Here is a 19,632-nt window from a genome sequence, read left to right as displayed (position 1 = left end):
TGCTACAAAATTAGCACTACTACTTTCATCTTATTATTATGCTTGCTTGATTCAAGAATCCAAATACAGCAGCACTGACAGCACGCTCTGGAAAAGAAAAGGCCCCAAAGACCCTTTTTTTTTTTTTTTTTGTCTATAATTAGCCCAAATTTAGGCCATCAAAAGAAGAAGGGACTTTTTAAGTTTAATTTCATCCCTTCAATCAAACAACCCCAAAAAAGAAAAAAATAAAGTTTAAAGTGAAAAAGAATAGACACGTGTGTCCATCACACGTGTCAAGGGCACACAAAAAGAAATGTCCAGTCTATGGTTAGGACTTGAGAAAAAAAAAAAAGGCAATTTCCCGCCAAAAAAGCACACATGCACACGTGTAGAGCCCGCCATAGTTAACAACTACGAGCGTCTGTACACATCACTCTCAAGAACTCAAAAGAAAGCAGTCCCAAGTATGAAGACCTCTTACGGCTGAGCCACCATCTTTATTTAATTATTTATCCCCCTCCCAATTTGTGTTCGCCCGTCTCCTTGTCATTGCCGCAAGCATGTGGGGGTGGTATTGGGTAGAAGTTGGAGGAGAAAAATAGCAAAATGATGAAGGCCTAGGTGAGGAGCTTGACTTGTAACACATCTAGAGCTCAAACTTCAAAGTTCAATCCCATAAATTAGCCAACTCCATTGATTTTTTCTGCCCCTTCTTTTCACCAAAAGGTCCCACCATCTCCACCCTTTCATTCACTAATCAATGCAGCCTTTGAATTCAATAGCCATTCACTCCGCACTCCATCACTCCCATGACTCCACTGCTACTATTAAACAATGAATGTGATCCCCCCCCCCCCCTTTTCTCACTCATTCCTGGATAATAATAATACTATGTACCAAAATCCCTTTCCCTTGGGAATCTGCAAAGCCATTAATGACTGCAGCTGCCCACCGTCCCCCCGCTCACCCCCAAACAAAAAAAAATTCTCCAAGCACTCATACATACATGTATACTAGCATTAATCTACATCATACTTGTCAATTCTTGTTTTCTCAAAACCCTCCAAAAAACATCGAGGCTTCTAGACGAGTTGGACCACCAGATTTCCACCCCCCCCCCCCGCCCTCTCACTCGGAGCTTCCTTTGTCATCATCTGTCCATAAGTAATTTTCTAATCTTCGCCTTTTACAGGATGATAATGATGATGATGAAGAAGATGAGTTTGATGATGTTGATGATGATTCGGTGGATGCTAGACTCATCCGAGACATGACTCGAAGCTGGGGTAAAAATTTCGGGCTCTTCCTTGGCCTATTATCGATAATTATTTGCTGCACTACGCCGTAGCAGCTGATTATTTTCTCCTGCAAAAAGTGGATCCCAAATCCAAGTTGACAAAAAACATTTCCTTTTGATCAAATGGTCGAAAAACGCCAGCTAGAGCTATGGCTATCGAGAAAACGTCAACATTGTGTGTTAAATCATTTGGAAAAGGTTGATTCCAATTAAATTTCATCAAATCATTGTTCCTCCGCATCAAGTGCAGCTTAGTTAAATGATTTGACAAAAGTATTATGCATAATATTCCTTACTCTGTGGAGTCCATCACACCATGATTCAGCATATTCAGGACTAAGAAAAGAGAAAATTGGGAGGTCTCTGGCTGCACTAAGGATCGCTACAGCAGCAATGCATGATGGCCGGTACTCCAGAAAGCTAGCATCTGACATGGTGATTATGCAAAGAGGACGAATTAAACCAATTTCATTTTTTTTAAAATCATGTTTACGTGTATCCATCTATCTACAATTCCACATGCATGCATAGATAGACGCATGCATGCTCACATAAGAAAGCGTGTTGCACGCCAGATGAAAGCGGGATGTACATGTACGATAGTACTACTACCTTGTATGTGGGACAGAATAATATCGTTGGCCCTCGAAATAAGGAAACCAGCATAGGTCCCCGTTGGATCGACTTTATGAGCGAAGAAGCTCAGAAAGCTAAATGGCGTGATAGATCGAAGCCTCCAATCCAATGTATTCAGCACAAGAAACTCCATTCTACCGATTGTCCTCGGTTCAAATATGTATTTTGCTCCTTCAACCTATACATTAAACCAGCAATGATTAATCCGTGGCACATTACTCCTCCTTAACAAGTTATATAGGTTTTGCAGGGGAAAAAATGGATGATTATAAATTTTATAATGGGGTTTTAACCGGATTACCTGAAGATCTAAAAGAGGCGGAACAAGAGGTTCCTCCATCTTTGCAGCTAATGACAAGCAAGCAACAGACAATAATTGTAGTGGCCACCCTTTTGTTTGCTGAATTCGTGCCCCCCCCCCCCCCAACCCAAAAAAAACAAAAAGGAGAAAAAAGATATATTAGTATGAAATTACGTAAAAAGTATTGCACGATAAAGCAAAAGGAATTTTGATAAAAATATATAGTAAGATATTGCTTAGAGATTAGTACGGATATTCCTAGTTAGAAAAGACAAAGGAACCTTCATTTAAATGAACTTTAGAATTTAGGAGCAGATATGATGATGAGTGTGTTTTACCAAGGTAAAAAATTACACTTTATTTATACACACTGATTTGCTTACATTTTATTTACACACACTCACTTTCTTGCATTATCAACACACGTAATAGATAAACAATGCTAGGGAATTAGGTATTAAGTACCTTGTACCTATCATTTGAGTTGAAACCACGCAAGTTATCTAATGATTATTTTTCCACAAAATTCTTAGAAATGACATAAAAAAAGAAAACAAAGGGAGAAAAACAGATGCACGAGTGTGTCATGTTTACATTAAAGTCAAGAGTAAATTATGTATTGTTCCCTGAGGTAAAAATAGGATATTTGTATTGATAATAATAAATACCGTGAAATCAAAAGGAGATCTGAATATACGACGTCCAAATATCCTACGACCATACATACAGTTGGAACTGTATACCGCTGATTAATTTGACGTAACTGTAGAAGACAGCTGTATCTTCCCTAGGTATATACTCCCAAGTAGACGGAGATTAACAACGAAAGCACCAAAACAATGACGACAATAGTTTGTACTTTGCAATCGGTAGAGGGAAAAGTACGTGACTCGGTATTATTAGTACCTTTTTATTACTACGAAAATAAGACAAAGTAGGACAGAATATACAACAATAATGTTTATAATGGAATTTACTTTACTGTCTCATAAGTACATAAACTTTTGCAGTTAACTCGACTCGATGCTAGTAGTAAAGTCCTTTTCATCATGTTTGAAAAGTCGACAAAAATTTTTAATACTATAAACTAATATTCCTGAGCAGGTAATGCTTCCCAGAATAAAAAAATAATATATACTACTAAGAAGAAATAATTTTCATTCAGAAGTAAATAATGACTGTTTTCTACGGGAGCATGAGTGTTACCGGCAAGCGACGTGAATAAAGAACTCGATCAAAGTAGTTGACGGAGAGATACGCCGTCAATGGCTGAAAACCATAATAACGTTGTACCTGCATCAAGACATCGGATAAAACAAATTCATACATCAATCAAATCAAAACTCCGGAAGCGAAAACTCCGCCAAGTATAGGAATCCAATATTGGCGCCACCGCCAATCCCAGCCATTTTTTCCCGCGTCGCCCCCTTCTATTGCCGCCAACTTCATAACCAACTAAAAATGAATCCTTTTTTTTTTTTTGCAGTAAATCACTGATCTAATTAACACACATTGATCCACCTTTCACTTGATGCATTTTAAGAGATAAATAAAGATGAAATCTGCTGCTATTATACTTGTAAAAAATAGCTAAATATCATCTTTCCTAGTACTTTCATCGTTCATGGCCTCCTATGCACGTGAACATGTTAGTGCTATGTTTATCTATACCTTGAGAATCCATGCAATGGAATCTGCTCTAGCGGAGGCGTCGAGGGATTGTGATTGAAAGCTTTCTAGATAATCGATGCCCGGAACGTATTGTTTCTCGTGTTCAATGAGTCCGATGATCGATTCCTCCAAGTCCTCCGGGGGATGCTGAGACTCAATCTCCGACGAGCATTCCGGCAGGTCATCGCCGGAGAATATGGTGCTGGAGTCCTCGCCGCACAGTAGGTCGGAAAAGCAGTCTGAGTAGGAGACCGACATGATGATCGTCCCCGATTGCTCCTCATTCTTTGCTATTCATTTTGATGATTCAAAGGTCGGACGGGTTTGTCGCCGGAGATTGGTCGGAGTTGTCGCCGGAGGGTTGACGACGCCTGCGATGGAGAGAATGGGAGTTTGATGTTGAGAGGGTTAGGTTTTTCGTGTTTGCTGGTTGTCTGCCTCTTGTCTGTGGATATAAATAGGTGACATACAATTTGTGTCTCCTATTTTCCTTATTCTTAATTTTATATTTTGAGATTCTTTTTTTTTTTTTTTCGGTTTGCGCATATCTCAAAATATCTGGACCAAAAATACATCTATGAAAGAAGTCAAATGAGAATTGATTGACTAATAAATAGTCTTGATCAAATTTTAGCAGTAAATATATTCTGAAATGGACATGAATCTTTTAAGTGTTCAATCTTAGAGTCAATTTTTGTTCGGAGAAGACTAATGAAATGTGTGATGTAATTAAGATATGAGATTGAGAACAAGGAGACGAAACGTGAAATCAAAGCGTTGTTTGAATTGCTATTTTTTGGCAAGAAAATTTTACAGTTTCCATGAATTTCTTTTTTTTTTTTTACACATTCTTCGGGCAGGGATATTTCAAGTTTGCAACAAAATATCGTATGTGATGATTGAAGAGGATTTGATGAAGTAAATGCAAAATCTCCCGTACTTTAAGCAAATTAATGTCCATTGAGCTAACCTAAAAAGGGCACAGAGTTATTTTTGTACAATTAATTAGGGGCCTTATTTATAACTTACTAAGGCAACTGGTTAACGAAGCTATAATGCAGGATGTTCTCAATAATGAAGATCGTGAAAACGAAAAAGAGAGCAGCGGAATAATTACACCTGTGTTTGCGCAACATTTTGCCTGAATCCAAATGCTATGTCCCTGGGGCACTTCATATTGTCTTTTTTTACATAGTAGGTACTAGGCATCATGAATATATTCCAAAAGTTTTCTACAATCCTGAGTTATAAATGAATTTTCTTTATCTTCTACTTAAATCCACTGTTATCATATCATTGCATTCAGCTATGACTTTCAAGGTGATGGAAAATCTCAACTATAGTCGACAGATTTGGAAATCGTCCCACTCAGTCCACATTGCACAAGAATGCAGCAGCATATTTGTATTTACGCGGAATAAGGATCAAATGGTTGTAGGGGTAACAATCCTCAACTCGTAGATTTGTAAAGAGTTGATCTCCAATTGGGCTTATTGTATGCCCTGTATATTTAGATTATTACATTGCTCTAAATGTGAAATGAAGATCATGTTTGTGTTTAAGATTGAATTTATTATCTCCATGTAAGTGTTCTTGCGTAGAGGACAGAATTCCATAAATTAAAGATAGGAACCTAAAAAATTAAAAAATAAATTCGTGTGACCTTTGTAAATTCAAAAGGAATCAAATGCGAGGAGGTTTATAAAATTATAGCGACAGGGAGGGTAAATAAGTGATTTTACAATCCGAAAGGAAATGGCAAATTGCACAGAATTTGTCTAACGTGTCTTACCCCGTCGTGTGCGAGTTATTATCCGGGATGCTGTTAATCCAATGCGCACTTTCAAGTAGTGCTACACGTTCCCTCGTAAACAAAAGAAAATGTCTAGTGTACAAATGAAAATAGTGCAAAATTACAAGTATACTATACAATTTTCAAATATATATGTGGCTCCGCTCCGCCTAAGAAAGAAGGCTTAATCATATATTTGATGCCGTACTTCGCCAAGATGACGGTATGCATGTGCTGTTACTCACTATTTTCTAACCTTTTGATACTGCAGAACTACGCGGATTATAGTCTCCACTCTACTAATGATGACATTCGTGGCTTCAATTTTTCAATTTGGCGTTTTTGGCAAGTGTTCACTCTGATGAGATGTCTACTAGTCTCTAGAGACGGTCTTCTTTTTCTTTATTTTTGTGTACGAAGAAAACATCCTTTTACTTTTTTTTTTCTTCCTATTTATTCAACACCTGAATATAATTTCAAAACGTAATCCAACGGTATTGTAGTTATTAGTTCATATTAACTTAAATTAAATGACCTTTTTTTCTTCAAAAATGGAAAACATATACTAGTATGTATATCTATATATGTTTGTTGGGATGCATAGCAAACTGTTCTGCTAAGAATGTCTGCGTCAAGGAAAAATTAGTCAAAGTTTAGCCCGTTCATCGTAATAATCACAATTACACAACCAAACAAAAGAGGAAAAGAAACCCGATTACCGGGTAGTAACTAGTATGGTGTTTCCAGCTCTCCTACAAAGCCATGTGACGAAACAAAATCATGAAAAACCAGTCACATTTCAACACGAATAGTCGACTACTTATGTAATAAAAGTCATTTATTTGCGTGCGGTTAAGTATGCAATATCTAAAATTTTGACTTCATTAACTTATTTTTTATATTTTAACGGAGGAGATTTTGATCTAGTGATCAAAATTAAGATGTTAAAACTCCAAGATTTAGAGATATTGGATTGATTCTCCTTTCCCCCTCTCCGATTCTTAAATCCTACCACTCACCTATCAGAAAAAAATTCAAAAATTATAAAGAAAAAACTTTTTTTTAGGTAGGAGATTAGTTGAAATATTATTTCAAATAATTACTGTAAAATTTTTTATTATACAATATATATATATGAGATAAAAAATTATTAAAAAAATAAAAGTGATTGAAAATGTATTTATAATACAAATAAATTATTTATTTTTGCAAATAATGCCAATCCAGACACACTTGACAGTCTAAACACAAAAATGTCTGTGGTAAATTATTGTGCTAATGTTATCATACCTTGGAACGGTGGCTAGACATAGAGATTCCCCGGGGGCAGATGCCCCATAATTTGTCCCGTTAAGCTAAGGTGTACCCTCGTCCAAATTAATCAACTTCGGGAAATCTATGGATCTGGAAATAAACTGCCCCAAAAAACCAGTAGTTGGTCAAAGACTGTGTATTTATATATACCTTTCTCAGTTACTTCGTAATCAAATGATTCCCGAAAATTTCCTCAACACTCTTGTCACGTGATAATATATATATGTATAACAGGCAGCATAATTTTTGCTATAATAATCAATAAAGTACAAAATGAAGTCAGGTTCGCCTAACCAATGACACGTATTTATAGCACATGCATGATGCATAATTGCAAGCTCTTAATTAGTCAAAAAAAAAATCTTTTTCTTTTTTGTTGGGGGAGGGGGGGGGGGGGCGGGGTGGAGAGCTGGGAGCAGGGGCGTGGGCACAAACTTTTTTCTTTGTTGTTATTTCTTTTACCGAGCTACAGTAATACTATATCATTCTTTGGATTTTTGTGGGAGAATTTAGTTTCTTTTAGCTTTTTTCTTTTTGCGTATATCTTTCAAGGTCATTATTTGATCAAATTTGCTGTAGAAACTTAAAAAACACCAAATGGATCAATAGCAAGAGATAATCTGAGAGAGACTTTGTAAACTAACTTAATGTCCTTTTAAAATTTTTGAGAAGCTGATGGATATATTGGTTGAAAATTAAAAAACCTTTTTTTTTCCACTAAAAACTACAAAAGTAGAAAAAATAGAAGCAAAAGTATGACACTATGAATCATCCTAACACTTGTATCTATCATTTATTTATGTATTTATTGACCTATGCCATGGCGGGTGGGGGCTCGCCTGCCCACTTCGGTCACGCTGAATTTACGGATGGCCCACTGTCCTCGTCAAAAAAGGCATATAATTTAACTTTTACCTTGATTTTACCCCATAACCCCAAATCTTCTTGAAAAGATTACATAAGAAAAAAATTTATAGTCCCTTTGGATATCATACTTTCGAGTTTTAAATGATCATTGAGTGATGAAGTAAGTGTTTTTGACCCTTAAATAGTAAAAATTTTAATCATTTAAAATTATATCACTATCAATCCTGAGAATTATACATTAAAAAATTGATTTTCTAAAGGGATCATAGAATTCTTCAAAAAATTATATTTTCAAGTATACTACGTAATACATAATTATATTTTTCAACAAATTCTTTTGGGTTTTTTAATTTGTGTGTGTGTGATTTTCTAAAGGGATCATAGAATTCTCCATAAAATTATATATTTTCAAGTATACTACGTAATACATAATTATTTGTTTCAACAACATTTTTTGGGTTTTTTTAATTTGTGTGTGTGTTAGTTAAGAGAGAGACAGAACAAGGATAAAGTTCTGAGAACTACATTGGAAAATCACATAAAGGAAGTTAGTGCAGTAGCAGTAGTGACAAAAGGATGGCTACTTGCTTGAGTTGCTCCATCATTCTCGCTTTACATCAGACAAAACGGCAAAGTCATATGATTTGTGAATTGAGGCAAGTACCTGGAAACTTTTTAGCTTTTGGAGGAGCGTGGACATGATTTAACATTTTGAACTCTCTCAAAAAAAAAAAAAGTTGTAATTAAATGGTGGAATAACAGTAATTATAGCTTTTTTGAAATTGATACAAAGTGCAATAGCAACATCTTTGCTTTGCCATTTCCCTTGTGGACTCGTATAACCTTTATAAACAAAATGATTTGATATATCAAGAAAAAATATTTGAATCACCGGATAAATAATAAATTATCTTGGTCTGTCTATTCATTCTGATGATTACTAGACGATCTGGAACCAAATCATTTTAGGGCAACGATAGAGGATAATTGGGACTAATCATGATCCTGTAATTGCCAGCAATGTCCACCGACCGCTGTGGATGGAGATCCATCTTTCAATCTTTACATGAGTGTGCAACTAGTGCGGCCGTGCAGCAGTTGCTTCCATAGCTCTTGAACATTGAGCATCCTATGACATGGTGCCCTTCCCACCAACAAAGCTAGGCTAGTTGAAAGAACATGGGATAAGTATTTATGGTAAAAATACTACTACTTCATCCTTCATCCGTCTCACTTTGATAGATTTAAATTCTTTTTACACAGTTTAAGAAAAGTAAATAATTTAGTTGAAAAAATAAATTTACTTTACTATCTTCCTAAAATATTCTTACATTAAATGACGTATGCCTAATTAGCTTTACATTAAATAAGTTAGGTTATACTCATTAACAACTTTTATTAAGTAAGAGTGTTTTAGAGAAGTTCCAAATTATCTACATTCTTCAATTGAAAATGGATTATAATTTGAAATGAATGAAAAACGAAAACAACCCTATCAAAATGGGACGAAAAGAGTACATCATTGTACACGTCAAAGCTTGTGATTTTTGGGTGCAGATCTCTTTTGTAAGAAAAGTGATTTACCGCTAACAGATCTCTTGATTCTTGGTGCGTGTGTATATATATATGTCGGTGAATGATATAAAATGCCCTTTAATTTCAGGTGGGACAGTGTCAGGTAGTATATATACTTCGGCATTGTCTTTCAATTAAATGATTAAATTGAATAATTGTTAAAATTCATCTTCTTTGATCATCGGGTCAACTCTTCTTAAAGCCTACCATTTAATTATGTTTCATGTCAATTAATTGTGTACATCATTAAGTTATCAAGTACTGCAAACACAAGCTGATTCAATTGATAAAGATTGATCATTTTTTTACAAAAGCTCTTATGTACGAATTGCACTGTAAATGTGAAGATTATATTGGTAGATAATCTGTAAGAACTCTTGCAAGCGATCAATGATCCTGGAGGTACGCCCTGATCCACAGTAATGACCAGAACTAAATTTATCTAAACTTCAATTACAAAAAAAAAAAAATTACTATTACAACATTTTCAACCCAACAAAAAAGAGAGAGAGAGAGAGAAAGGGATGCATGTGTGGAATTTCAAATTTTTTCCCCCTATCCTGACTTCTGCAAATGAAAGCTATTATGCGAACAGTACCCACTAGCTGCGCCTCAAATGCTACTTTTCTTGCGCCAAAACGTTCAGCCGCCTTTGAACCTTGAAGGCTTTTTGCGCTTATACTACTGTTTTGGAATAACAGTAACCTACAAATGCAGGTATTTACCATATGTTTAGGCATCCCAGTCGTAAATACAACCAAGACATCATTTATCAGCCGCTTCGCTAGGGCTGTCAACGGGCCGGAATTCATTATTCCGGATCCGGACCCGAATTATTATACCGGATTCGGATCCGACCCGTTTATCGACGGGTCTTTTATTCTATGTTCCGGATCCGGATCTGGCGGGTCCCGGATTCGGGTCGGGTCTACCCGAACAAATTTAGCAAAATTTATAATTTTTAATAAAAATGAGAAAAAAATATATTTGTAAACTAATTTCTAACTAATGCAAAGAAAAAACCAAATAAGAAAAGAAATCAAATTGACTTTACTCAAATACATCACCCTAATCAAATTATATTAATAAATATATATTTTTTAAATTATTAATTCATTTATATCCGGATCCGGATCTAATACGGGTCGGAATACTATATTCCGTATCCGACCCGTTTTTTGTTTGACAAAACGGATCCGAATCCGGATCCGGGAAACGGAATTAAATCCCTACCCATACCCGCAATAATTTCACGGATCCGGTCCGGATCCGGGTCTAGACCCTACCAGTTGACAGGCCTACGCCTCGCACAGCTAGGTGGATCCCCAACCTGGAAACCAAGAATAAAAAGTACGTACATAAGTCTCTCTAAGATAACTCTCTTCATCTTATTCAATCTTTTTTTTTTTCGTCTACTTAACAGTATTTATCCCCTAGGACAAGAAGTTTTGAGATGCACGTAATGAGCATAAACCATTAATTTTTTTTTCTTTGCCTTGGTAAAAAGACTGAATTCTAGTTGCTCACTGTATCCTTTTGTTTTTTTTTTTTCCCTTTCTCATTGTCCTTCCCCTTCTAAATTTATAACTTTTTTTTCCCTTGTATCCTTTTTTCTAGATGCTCACTGTATTCTATATTATATATACATATATATATATCTAACAAAAATGGCTAGTTTTCTTGAATAAACGAATACGATTGAGTAATCCCAGTAGAAGATTTGAAGTAAAAATATCCTGGAACGGAAGTGACAAACATACTTGTGTGTATATATATATATGGTCCTCTCCTTCCTCTGACACTGGTATCAAAGGGAACGCCACGTTTGAGACTACCATGATTCTATTATTGGAGAAAACAAAATGGTAAAGGGTGTAGTACATAGATCAATGGACCAATGTTGAGTATTGCAGGTAGTTGGCATGTCCCTCTTGTCCGAGACCACATCCTCTAAAGTTATTACTTCATGACATGCATTCAACATAATATATTCCCATATATACTTGAGTGGATTATTAATATTTCCATCTATATATATATATATTTTAATCCAAAATTAAACGATCAAGAAATCAAATTATGCCTTGTATCACCCCTACCACACCTCAACTGAATAATAAAAATTTGATGTGTATTAGGAGTGCAATATTGTTGCGGGTTTCCTAATTAATCTGTTAACAAATAAAAACCAGAGTGAATTAAGCTATCAAATGATTTATGTGTCCAACTGTTGTTTTGATTGCAGAGAGCTGTATGTGAGCCTTTCTTTGAAGTTTGGCACATCCCGTGTTTGCATGTTGTTGGCAGAATACTTCTTCAAGTCGGTTTGGAGTTTCCTTGCAGTTCTTCTCGATCGGTTGAAGTCCTTCTTGTTCAAGTTAATTTCCTCTTCTTTTTTTTTTGTTTTAGCTGGTTAGAAAGTTCTAAGTTGTCATTTGCTTCCTTAGTTTAATATCTTCATTTTCGTTAAGTTTTAAATTGATAAAAGTTCCGAGCTTTTTATTTGTGACTTTACTATTTCCCTCTTCCCATATAGAATCGTATTTGCGATAAGAATTTGACAACAATCCACAAACACACACACGCATATGCATATGCATATACATATAAAACAAGCTAAAAACCACTATCATATGTATATTTAGGTGGCAAATTGTATTTTTGGGATGCAGTGTCATGAAAAAAATACTCATAATGAGTCAACATCCGGTAACTGTGAGTAACAGCAAAATTCCCCGTCCTCGTCCTGAGGATGAGGTATGGGGATGTGCTGCCGGATATGTGTGTGACATACATAAATAATTTCATACGTGTAAAGGTTTTAGTTATGTGTGTCTGGATGCTTTCACAACCCCCAATTTTATGTTTCTTGTGCTCGCAGACAAGATTCAAGGGCCATTCCATTGCTTGTCACATTGCATGTCTATTTATCACTCGAATTGATGCAAAGTGGAACGTCATTTTCTGCACTGTTTTCTTTGCTTTCAAACCTCTTGTGTCTTTCTTTTCTTTTTTTTTTTGTCTCACAATGATAATATTTATATAACCTAATTTATCATATTTTACAAGAAGCAGGAGTTTTAAAGAAACCGTATAAAGGGCTAGCAAGTATGACTAGATTAAAGAGGTGTTTTAGCACCTCATTTGGATTTTTTTTCAAAAAAGTTAGAATTCGAACATCTGATCTACAGCACAAAGAAGGACTAAATTTTAATTCCTTTTTTGTGACCACTAAGCTTTGCGGTTCAAACCTCGTGTCATTTGCCACTTAAGGAGGGAAAGTAGTACACTAGAAAATTTCGTGGGGCTGCAACTCAAGATTTCTTTTCAGAATTCATTTATAGTCCCTCAAAGTAGTCAAAAATTTCACCGTTTTCGTATTAAAAAGTAGATTCTGCCCTCCAAAATTTTACAAATCCTTCAACGTTCCTTCAAGAGTTTTAAAAATTTTTCGATGTTATAATTAGAAATTGCCTCCCAAAGTTTTAAAATATGAAAGAATACCTTTGAAATGTACATCTTTACTAATCTAGCCCTTATTTTGATTGCTATTGTCTAAGGAAAACTTTTAAAGTTTTCGTGAATATATACATTTTTCAATCACCCTTTTTTTTTTTTATAAAAAATTCATATACATTAAATCGTTACAGTATTTTTTTTTTTTTTTTTGTTTTACAAAATTTTCAAAAAGTAGCAATCCAAAGGGGTTATTAATTGCTCATCCCCCTAGTGCTTTTAAGAAACTTTTCATTTTGCTCCTGATCTTAAGATAAAGTCGAATATAATATTTAACTGCAGATCTACATGCATGATGTATAATTCGACAAGATGAAATCAACATAGGCTCATGCATAAAATATATGACATGCACAGGGGCATGGATTATAATAAAATATGTTTTTGTTCTCAGCCAGTTTAGGGAGATTTTACCTTGGATTCTGATGTATTAGACGTTATGTAGAGTCTAGAATAAGATCCTTCAGATAACCATTAGGGCCCCATTTATCACCTTTTGAATTAGGTCGGCGAGGTGGAGCAGACACATCCAAGTCTACATCTTTACGCCCAAAGCCCAATCCATGAACCATTGGTTAGAATTATTTACACTCAATTTCGAGAAGAATATGATAATTTCCCTTCAACCCCGTGGCATTAAATCTCAATATCTAATTTTTTTTTCTTTTTTTTTGGTGGGTAGGAAATTGGCTCAGAACAATACATATAGTTTCACAAAAAAAGATTATTAGTCTTTTCGGGCAACCTTTACCAGCACCAGCACAAGGTTCGCTGGATTGAAATATTGAGCCATGGTTTTTCAGTCGGTACAGACATTAATTGGGAGGAAATCAGAATCACACAAGAGTCAATGCCAACATCATTTTCTTTTGACAATTTGCTCTGGAAGAATTGGTCAAGAAAGTATAAATTTCCCCCTCCTCCTCACTTTTTAGCGTTCCTATAAAAAAAAAAAAGGCGATTAACTAAATTGATGGGATTAATTTCACTTTAAGATCTTAAACTACTGTGAATACTTCAAACTTCAATTCATCACCATGTGGCAATCAATTGGAACTCTGATTTTAAATTGAGCCGATCTGTGACAAATGGATAAAGAAACTGTGTACAGTCCAAGCATATGAATTTGGAAATCAGCAAAATATCCAAATATGGTATACCATCCAATTAGAATCAAGAACTCATGTCAGGACCGAAAACAATTGTAGATTACTCGTATCGTCCAACATTTTCCACATAGTTTGGTCCAAGTCCACTAAGAAATGCATGAAAATTGCATAAAGCCATCAACAATTCGCTTTCATCCCGTTCTTGTAATCGTGGTGCTGATTGTCCCATTTAACGCCTAAATGCACAGCCTGTTTCGCATAATAAAATGACAAAGCGGCTTGTCCATGTTCATAACTTTTTCTCATATTTCTTCTACTTCAAAAGTCGCTAGTTACTTGGCATTGCTAATTTGTTCTTTGTAGAATGAGCAGTGTCATCACCGGCTAATCATTTAACTTTAGTTCTTGTACTGCATTTCTCAGCTACATTTACATTGCAAACATTGCATATAGCTTCTAGTAAAATACATAAGTAGATTATCGGAAAAGTTAGCTTGAAATGCTGCAGGAATCACAAACATCTTTGGGGGTAAGCGGGCAAACTTTTTTTTTTTTCTTCTCTCCTCTTTTTAAAGTAGGAGATTTTAGATTCAGTCTCTTATTTACAGTTCCTCTCATTTTACTATATAACCCAATCATCTCCCAAATAAGAGGACAAACTTACGAAAACACATGTAAGTACTTCTCAAAGTGTAATTGCAAACATTTGATATTTTTAGTCAGGTGAATTTCAAATTTAGCAAGAGCTTGTAAAATAACTTCTTCCATTCTTCCATTTTTGGAAAAAAAAAAAAACTTCTTCCATTTTTCCCAACACACACAAAAAGAAAAAAAAAATAGAAGAAGAGTTGCAAAACCTAACCCATGTGAAATAAATTCGTATGCCTGAATTATTCCCTAGTGTACCTTGTTAAATGAAAAGGAGGAGGTGTAGATGGCAATAATCCCAACCTCATAACAAGTGGACAAACGCATTACAGATTCGGATGAGCTATATGTATGTACGGATGTTCCAAACTAAAAAATCAGGAATAACGAACAAAGTCAAGGGTGCAGCTACAAGATTTCAACAAAATTAAGAAGCCTCAGCTCCTGTTGCAGGCTAGCTAGTACTGATAACAACTTTCCTCGGGAGGCCAGAAATTTCAACCTCTCATTATGTCTGTGCCAAACAGTGTGTTTGATAGGAAACCACACATACCTAATGCCAAAAAATGTTGGGGCTAAAGAATAGACCCCAGCCCCAGCCTGTTTATATTCAAATCACACAACAGTCTATACTATACTTTTATTTAAGACGCGGGCAGGCTTGGGAGAGAGCTTGGAAATAGACCACACCTTGTTCTGCGCCAAGTGTTCCAATTGTCCTTAATTTCTTTCCCTTTCCTTTTCCTCCTTTTGGAGGAGCGGGGGGGTGAAGGTGTTTCTCTTTTCCTATAGTCAACTTAGATTTGTAGTTTACAATATTCATTTGCCAATAAACTGGGTCGAGTTAACATCAAAACGACATAAAGAAACGGAAAACATATACCCTTTATGATAATTTTAATGCTCCAATCGTGTATAAAGAATCATAGATGTCGACTTCCATGACTAGGCTAAGCAAATGCAGGCACGAAATTATGTGTTAAGTGGAACCTATAGGTTCAATCATATCAAGAGCTATTTATTTAGAAAAGTTATGGCAGTAGATCATATCTAATCTGCTTGAAATGGATTGAGCAAAGATTTTTTATCTAACTTAAATGATTAAAGACAGCCATCTTCCTTCAAAAAAAAAAAAAAATGACAGCCATCTTTGGGAACATTTTCTAAATGAGTGTATGGCCAGTCTAACCTTTTTAAAAAGTTTTGTAGTATGTTACAATTTACTCAATACAAGAACACAGAAGAGTTGGGGACGTTAGGTTAAGGGGAAGAGGACAATAGTTTTGGCAGCAAAGGGGGAGGATTAGAACCTCTTTTTTTTTTTTTTTTTTTTGCTAAGACGTGGACAGCTTTATTTGTTGTAACTTCTGATTGTTGCTAGTTTCTATTTTCTACGCTTGAAAAAGAAAGGGGCTTTTTTTTTTTTTTTTTTTTTTTATCAATGACTTGCTTATCATAGATTATATTTCTAAAGAATATACAGGTCTCAATCCCTATGAGTTTCTCCCCCAAAAAAAAAAAAAAAAAAAAAAAAAATCAATCCTCGTGACTGGAGAGTTTATTGCTCGAGTCAGCTCCAATGGGCTGCTGGCCCAAGCTTCGCGATCGTCAAGTCACATACAATTCAGCCGAATGATCCAGACGAGATACTCCCTTTTTGGAAAGCTTAAAACTCTTGGCTAGAATTCTTTGATGGGCTGTTGTTTGAACTCGAACTGCTCATCAAGGAGGCCCAAACACTTACAAAATCACACGGTAACAACGAATTGTTAATAAACAATTTCCTCAAAATCATGCTGGTTTAGGTAAAAGGAATGGCGAGGGAAAGGGAAGATGGGAAGTACTCTTGAATTTTTCCCATTTTGGAAGACAAAAGTTTCTCAGTCCTTTTGCCTTATATTTCCTTCCAAACCTTGATTGAATGGAAGACGGGAGAGATACACAGAGAGGAGTAAAACCATCACAACAAGGTTGTCCATAACAATAACATCCTTCAATGCACCAATGATTAATATTCTTAACACAAAACATGGAAGTGGAAACAATAGATCGTCTCGATCATCAGGTCAACGGGGGTGATCCTTCTTTGTAGTCATGTTCATCAGTCTCTTCCATGCTTTAGAACCGTTCATAGAACTTAAAAAAAGCAAGATTGGTGCTGCAACCCCAAACGCTTGCTGAGCTTTAATGCTTCAACCCAGCTGCTGATGATTTCCAAGAGCAGCAGGTCCAACCCTCAAATTACATAGGTATCATGAGTAAAAATCATGATCAGAAGAATGAAATTACATAGAGATCGCGAGGAAAAGGCATGACCAGAAGTATGAAATTACATAGAGATCGCGAGGAAAAGACATGACCAGGTGTTAAATGAGTGAACTTCTACGGTTGAAGCATGATTGACGAAATCTTCAAATTCTACGCACTGTAGGAATAGCAATGGCGAAGAAGTAGTCTACAAAGGGCTTTTGTTGACAAAGGGAAAGCGTGGGAGAGAGAAAAGGCGAGGTGGAGAAGGTCTGGAAAGCCCTAAATTTAGTGATGGGGGATATTTTGATCCTCCACTACCGATCTATTAGAAAAGATGCACATCACATGTTCTTCATATATATATATACATCAATGGCAGCTTCCGTGTTCCAGCCGGAAGGAGGTTAGTTCCTTAACTCCTTGAAGTCTTTCGACATCTCCAGTGGATCTTTGTTCGATCTTGACAGCGTTTTGATTTGCAGGCCTTGAGATCCATCTTCATTCTTCTTCACAAAGTTGATAGATTTTGAACTATGCAAAAGAGATATCGCCTGATGGGTAGGGACAGTAGTGAGTCACAAACAAACAGAATAACTATATGGCAAATTAAACAAATCCTGTAGATACTTGCTGGTAGGACAGAGGTAAGATATTGGGAAAGAAGTCAAGAACATATAGACATGTATTTGCAGAAACAAGCAGCAGCCGGAGAAAGGGATGAGAGCGTAACAAGTCAGAAGTACCTTTAACAAGTCAGAAGTCAGAACAGTACCTTTAAGTTGAGAAGAGAAAGTGTAATTCTCGGGAACCAATCCTAAGGATTGCTAAGATAAGAACTAAACCCTGAGGTGGAATTTCACCTGGGCATAGCCGCGGACAATTGAGTTTGAAGAAGATAATATACGGTTGGAAAAGCTGATAAAAAAAGAGGTACGGATGGTGGCATTGACCCATGAGAACTGCGAAAGTACTTAAAAATGTACAGAACTTCAAGAGATTTTCTGTGAAAAGGGTACTATCAGTTTGGAGCTGGGTGTTGATTGAATAGGCTTGCATTTGTTTTAAGCTGCCTCAGAGAATTCTGAGTTGGGTGGGACTTGAAGAGAGAGAAGGGCAAGCTTGTTGGGAGATGCTGTCCTTCCTTGGTCTGTCCGTATTGGATCTTAGGCGAGAATGGTGTTATGTCAAGTGCTAAGTGCAGGTGCAATGCTAAGCATGCAGCAGCAGAGGCTGCTGTTATGGCTTGGTTTAAATAGAAATCGCCTAAAGAACTCAACTCTCATCGCCATCGGTCTTCTATTCTATTGGGTTCCTGCAACATTTATTTTCACAATATTCACTTATGGGAGGAATGTGGAGTAATTTTTTACAGACAAATATTTAAGTCAAATCAACAAAAGAAAAAGTGAAATGTCAAGAAAATACAAATCACACTTGAAGTTATAGAAAATATTTGAAAGTGTAAGAAAACTAATGTTTGGATAATGTTTTTATCCCAAATAAATTTCGCTTGCATCATAGACACATTTTTCAACCCACTTTCTTATATTTCCAACCACCTTTTTATCTCACATATATCACATCACAAAAAGTGCTACAGTAATTATTCCAAATAATATTTCAAATAATACACTATCCAAACACTCATATTTCGCTTGCATCATAAACACATTTCCCAACCCACCTTTTTATATTCCCAATCACCTTTTTATCTCACATACATCACATCACAAAAAGTACTACAGTAATTATTTCAAATAATACATTATCCAAACAAAGCTGCTTACACATTTTTGGATGTATATGCAAAAAAGAAAAAATTAATATATTTTTGGATTTGCCTACACATTTGGTTACATGTAAAATGAGTGCTAATGTAATATAAAAACAATACAAGTATAATATAAGAAAATTTTCTCCGGTTAGTCCCTAATTGGACGATTCTATTACCATCTCTAAGTTACAAGTAATTGCAACTATGATATGATGAGTCTGGAAATAACCGAATTTCTTAATTAATTCAAAGTGAGCCAAAATTCAGTGGAAGTATTAACTAGAATTTTAGGGTGTAAGTTTAAACAGGTCAAACAACAATGCCGGTACTATGGAATTAATCGTAGCAATCGAGACAAGCTTGATGTTCAGCACTGCAAACACGCCTCTTCTATAGCAAATGATTGTTAGCAATGTATGCTGGAAGGATTTTGAATATTTTGGAAAAATTAAAAATTCATATATTGGTATAGTCTGCTTAGCTCTTAATTGGTTGAGGATTTGATATCCAAATCTATTGTTCCAAAGGGACCTTGGGTGAATTTCATTTAGGGCCAATGACACTTTGTTCCCTTGAACTTAGGGGTAGTCATATTTTACCCCATTTAACCTTAAATAAAGTTTATTCTTTATCGTATCAACTATACAGCAATCTCTAAAAAAAGCTAAAATAAAGTTTATAGTTAGTTTATATCTTTAAAATTTTTCTTGTTGGGTTAATATTCACTTTTATATATGTTTTGTTTGCTTTAAGTCAAACAAAAAGGATAATAACATGATACTAAAATAAACATAATTACCAAATTTATTTTTAGAAAAGGTAATACTAAACTTGTCTTTTGATTAAAAAAATTAGTTTTCACTATTTTAGATTACGTTCTTTTAGGCTAATACTATTTTC

The 19,632-nt window shown here is 35.5% G+C and overlaps 1 protein-coding gene and 1 long non-coding RNA gene across 3 annotated transcripts; both read right to left on the bottom strand.

The window, feature by feature from the left end:
- Window positions 1-4,328, bottom strand: LOC113719264 (cyclin-D1-1). Of its 2 annotated transcripts, none has more exons than XM_072072853.1 (6): window positions 3,888-4,328; window positions 3,423-3,509; window positions 2,217-2,315; window positions 1,889-2,093; window positions 1,576-1,706; window positions 1-1,347 (listed from the first exon to the last, which is right to left on the bottom strand). In XM_072072853.1, the coding sequence occupies exons 1-6, from the start codon at window positions 4,143-4,145 to the stop codon at window positions 1,111-1,113; spliced, it is 1,017 nt and encodes a 338-aa protein (XP_071928954.1). In that variant the 5' UTR covers window positions 4,146-4,328; the 3' UTR covers window positions 1-1,110. The 2 variants fall into 2 exon arrangements, with proteins under 2 accessions (XP_071928954.1, XP_027100237.1); XM_027244436.2 differs by having other exon boundaries at window positions 1,892-2,093; window positions 3,888-4,326.
- An 11,881-nt stretch (window positions 4,329-16,209) lies between these two features.
- On the bottom strand, window positions 16,210-18,164 carry LOC113718917 (uncharacterized). Its single transcript, XR_003454673.2, has 2 exons — window positions 17,731-18,164; window positions 16,210-17,509 (listed from the first exon to the last, which is right to left on the bottom strand). It is a non-coding gene; the product is annotated as an uncharacterized lncRNA (long non-coding RNA).
- Window positions 18,165-19,632: the final 1,468 nt, after the last annotated feature.

Source organism: Coffea arabica, chromosome 11e (assembly GCF_036785885.1).
Source record: "Coffea arabica cultivar ET-39 chromosome 11e, Coffea Arabica ET-39 HiFi, whole genome shotgun sequence".
Lineage (NCBI taxonomy): Eukaryota > Viridiplantae > Streptophyta > Magnoliopsida > Gentianales > Rubiaceae > Coffea > Coffea arabica.
The sequence above is the reverse complement of the archived record's forward strand: the minus strand, read 5'-3'. Positions and strand labels throughout refer to the sequence as shown.

Coding starts and splice junctions, on each gene's coding strand:
- LOC113719264 (XM_072072853.1), bottom strand. CDS start 4,145: ATGTCGGTCTCCTACTCAGACTGCTTTTCCGACCTACTGTGCGGCGAG. Junction 2,316..3,422: donor TTTATTCACGTCGCTTGCCG/GTAACACTCATG, acceptor GCACGAATTCAG/CAAACAAAAGGGTGGCCACT. Junction 2,094..2,216: donor CGCCTCTTTTAGATCTTCAG/GTAATCCGGTTA, acceptor TTTAATGTATAG/GTTGAAGGAGCAAAATACAT.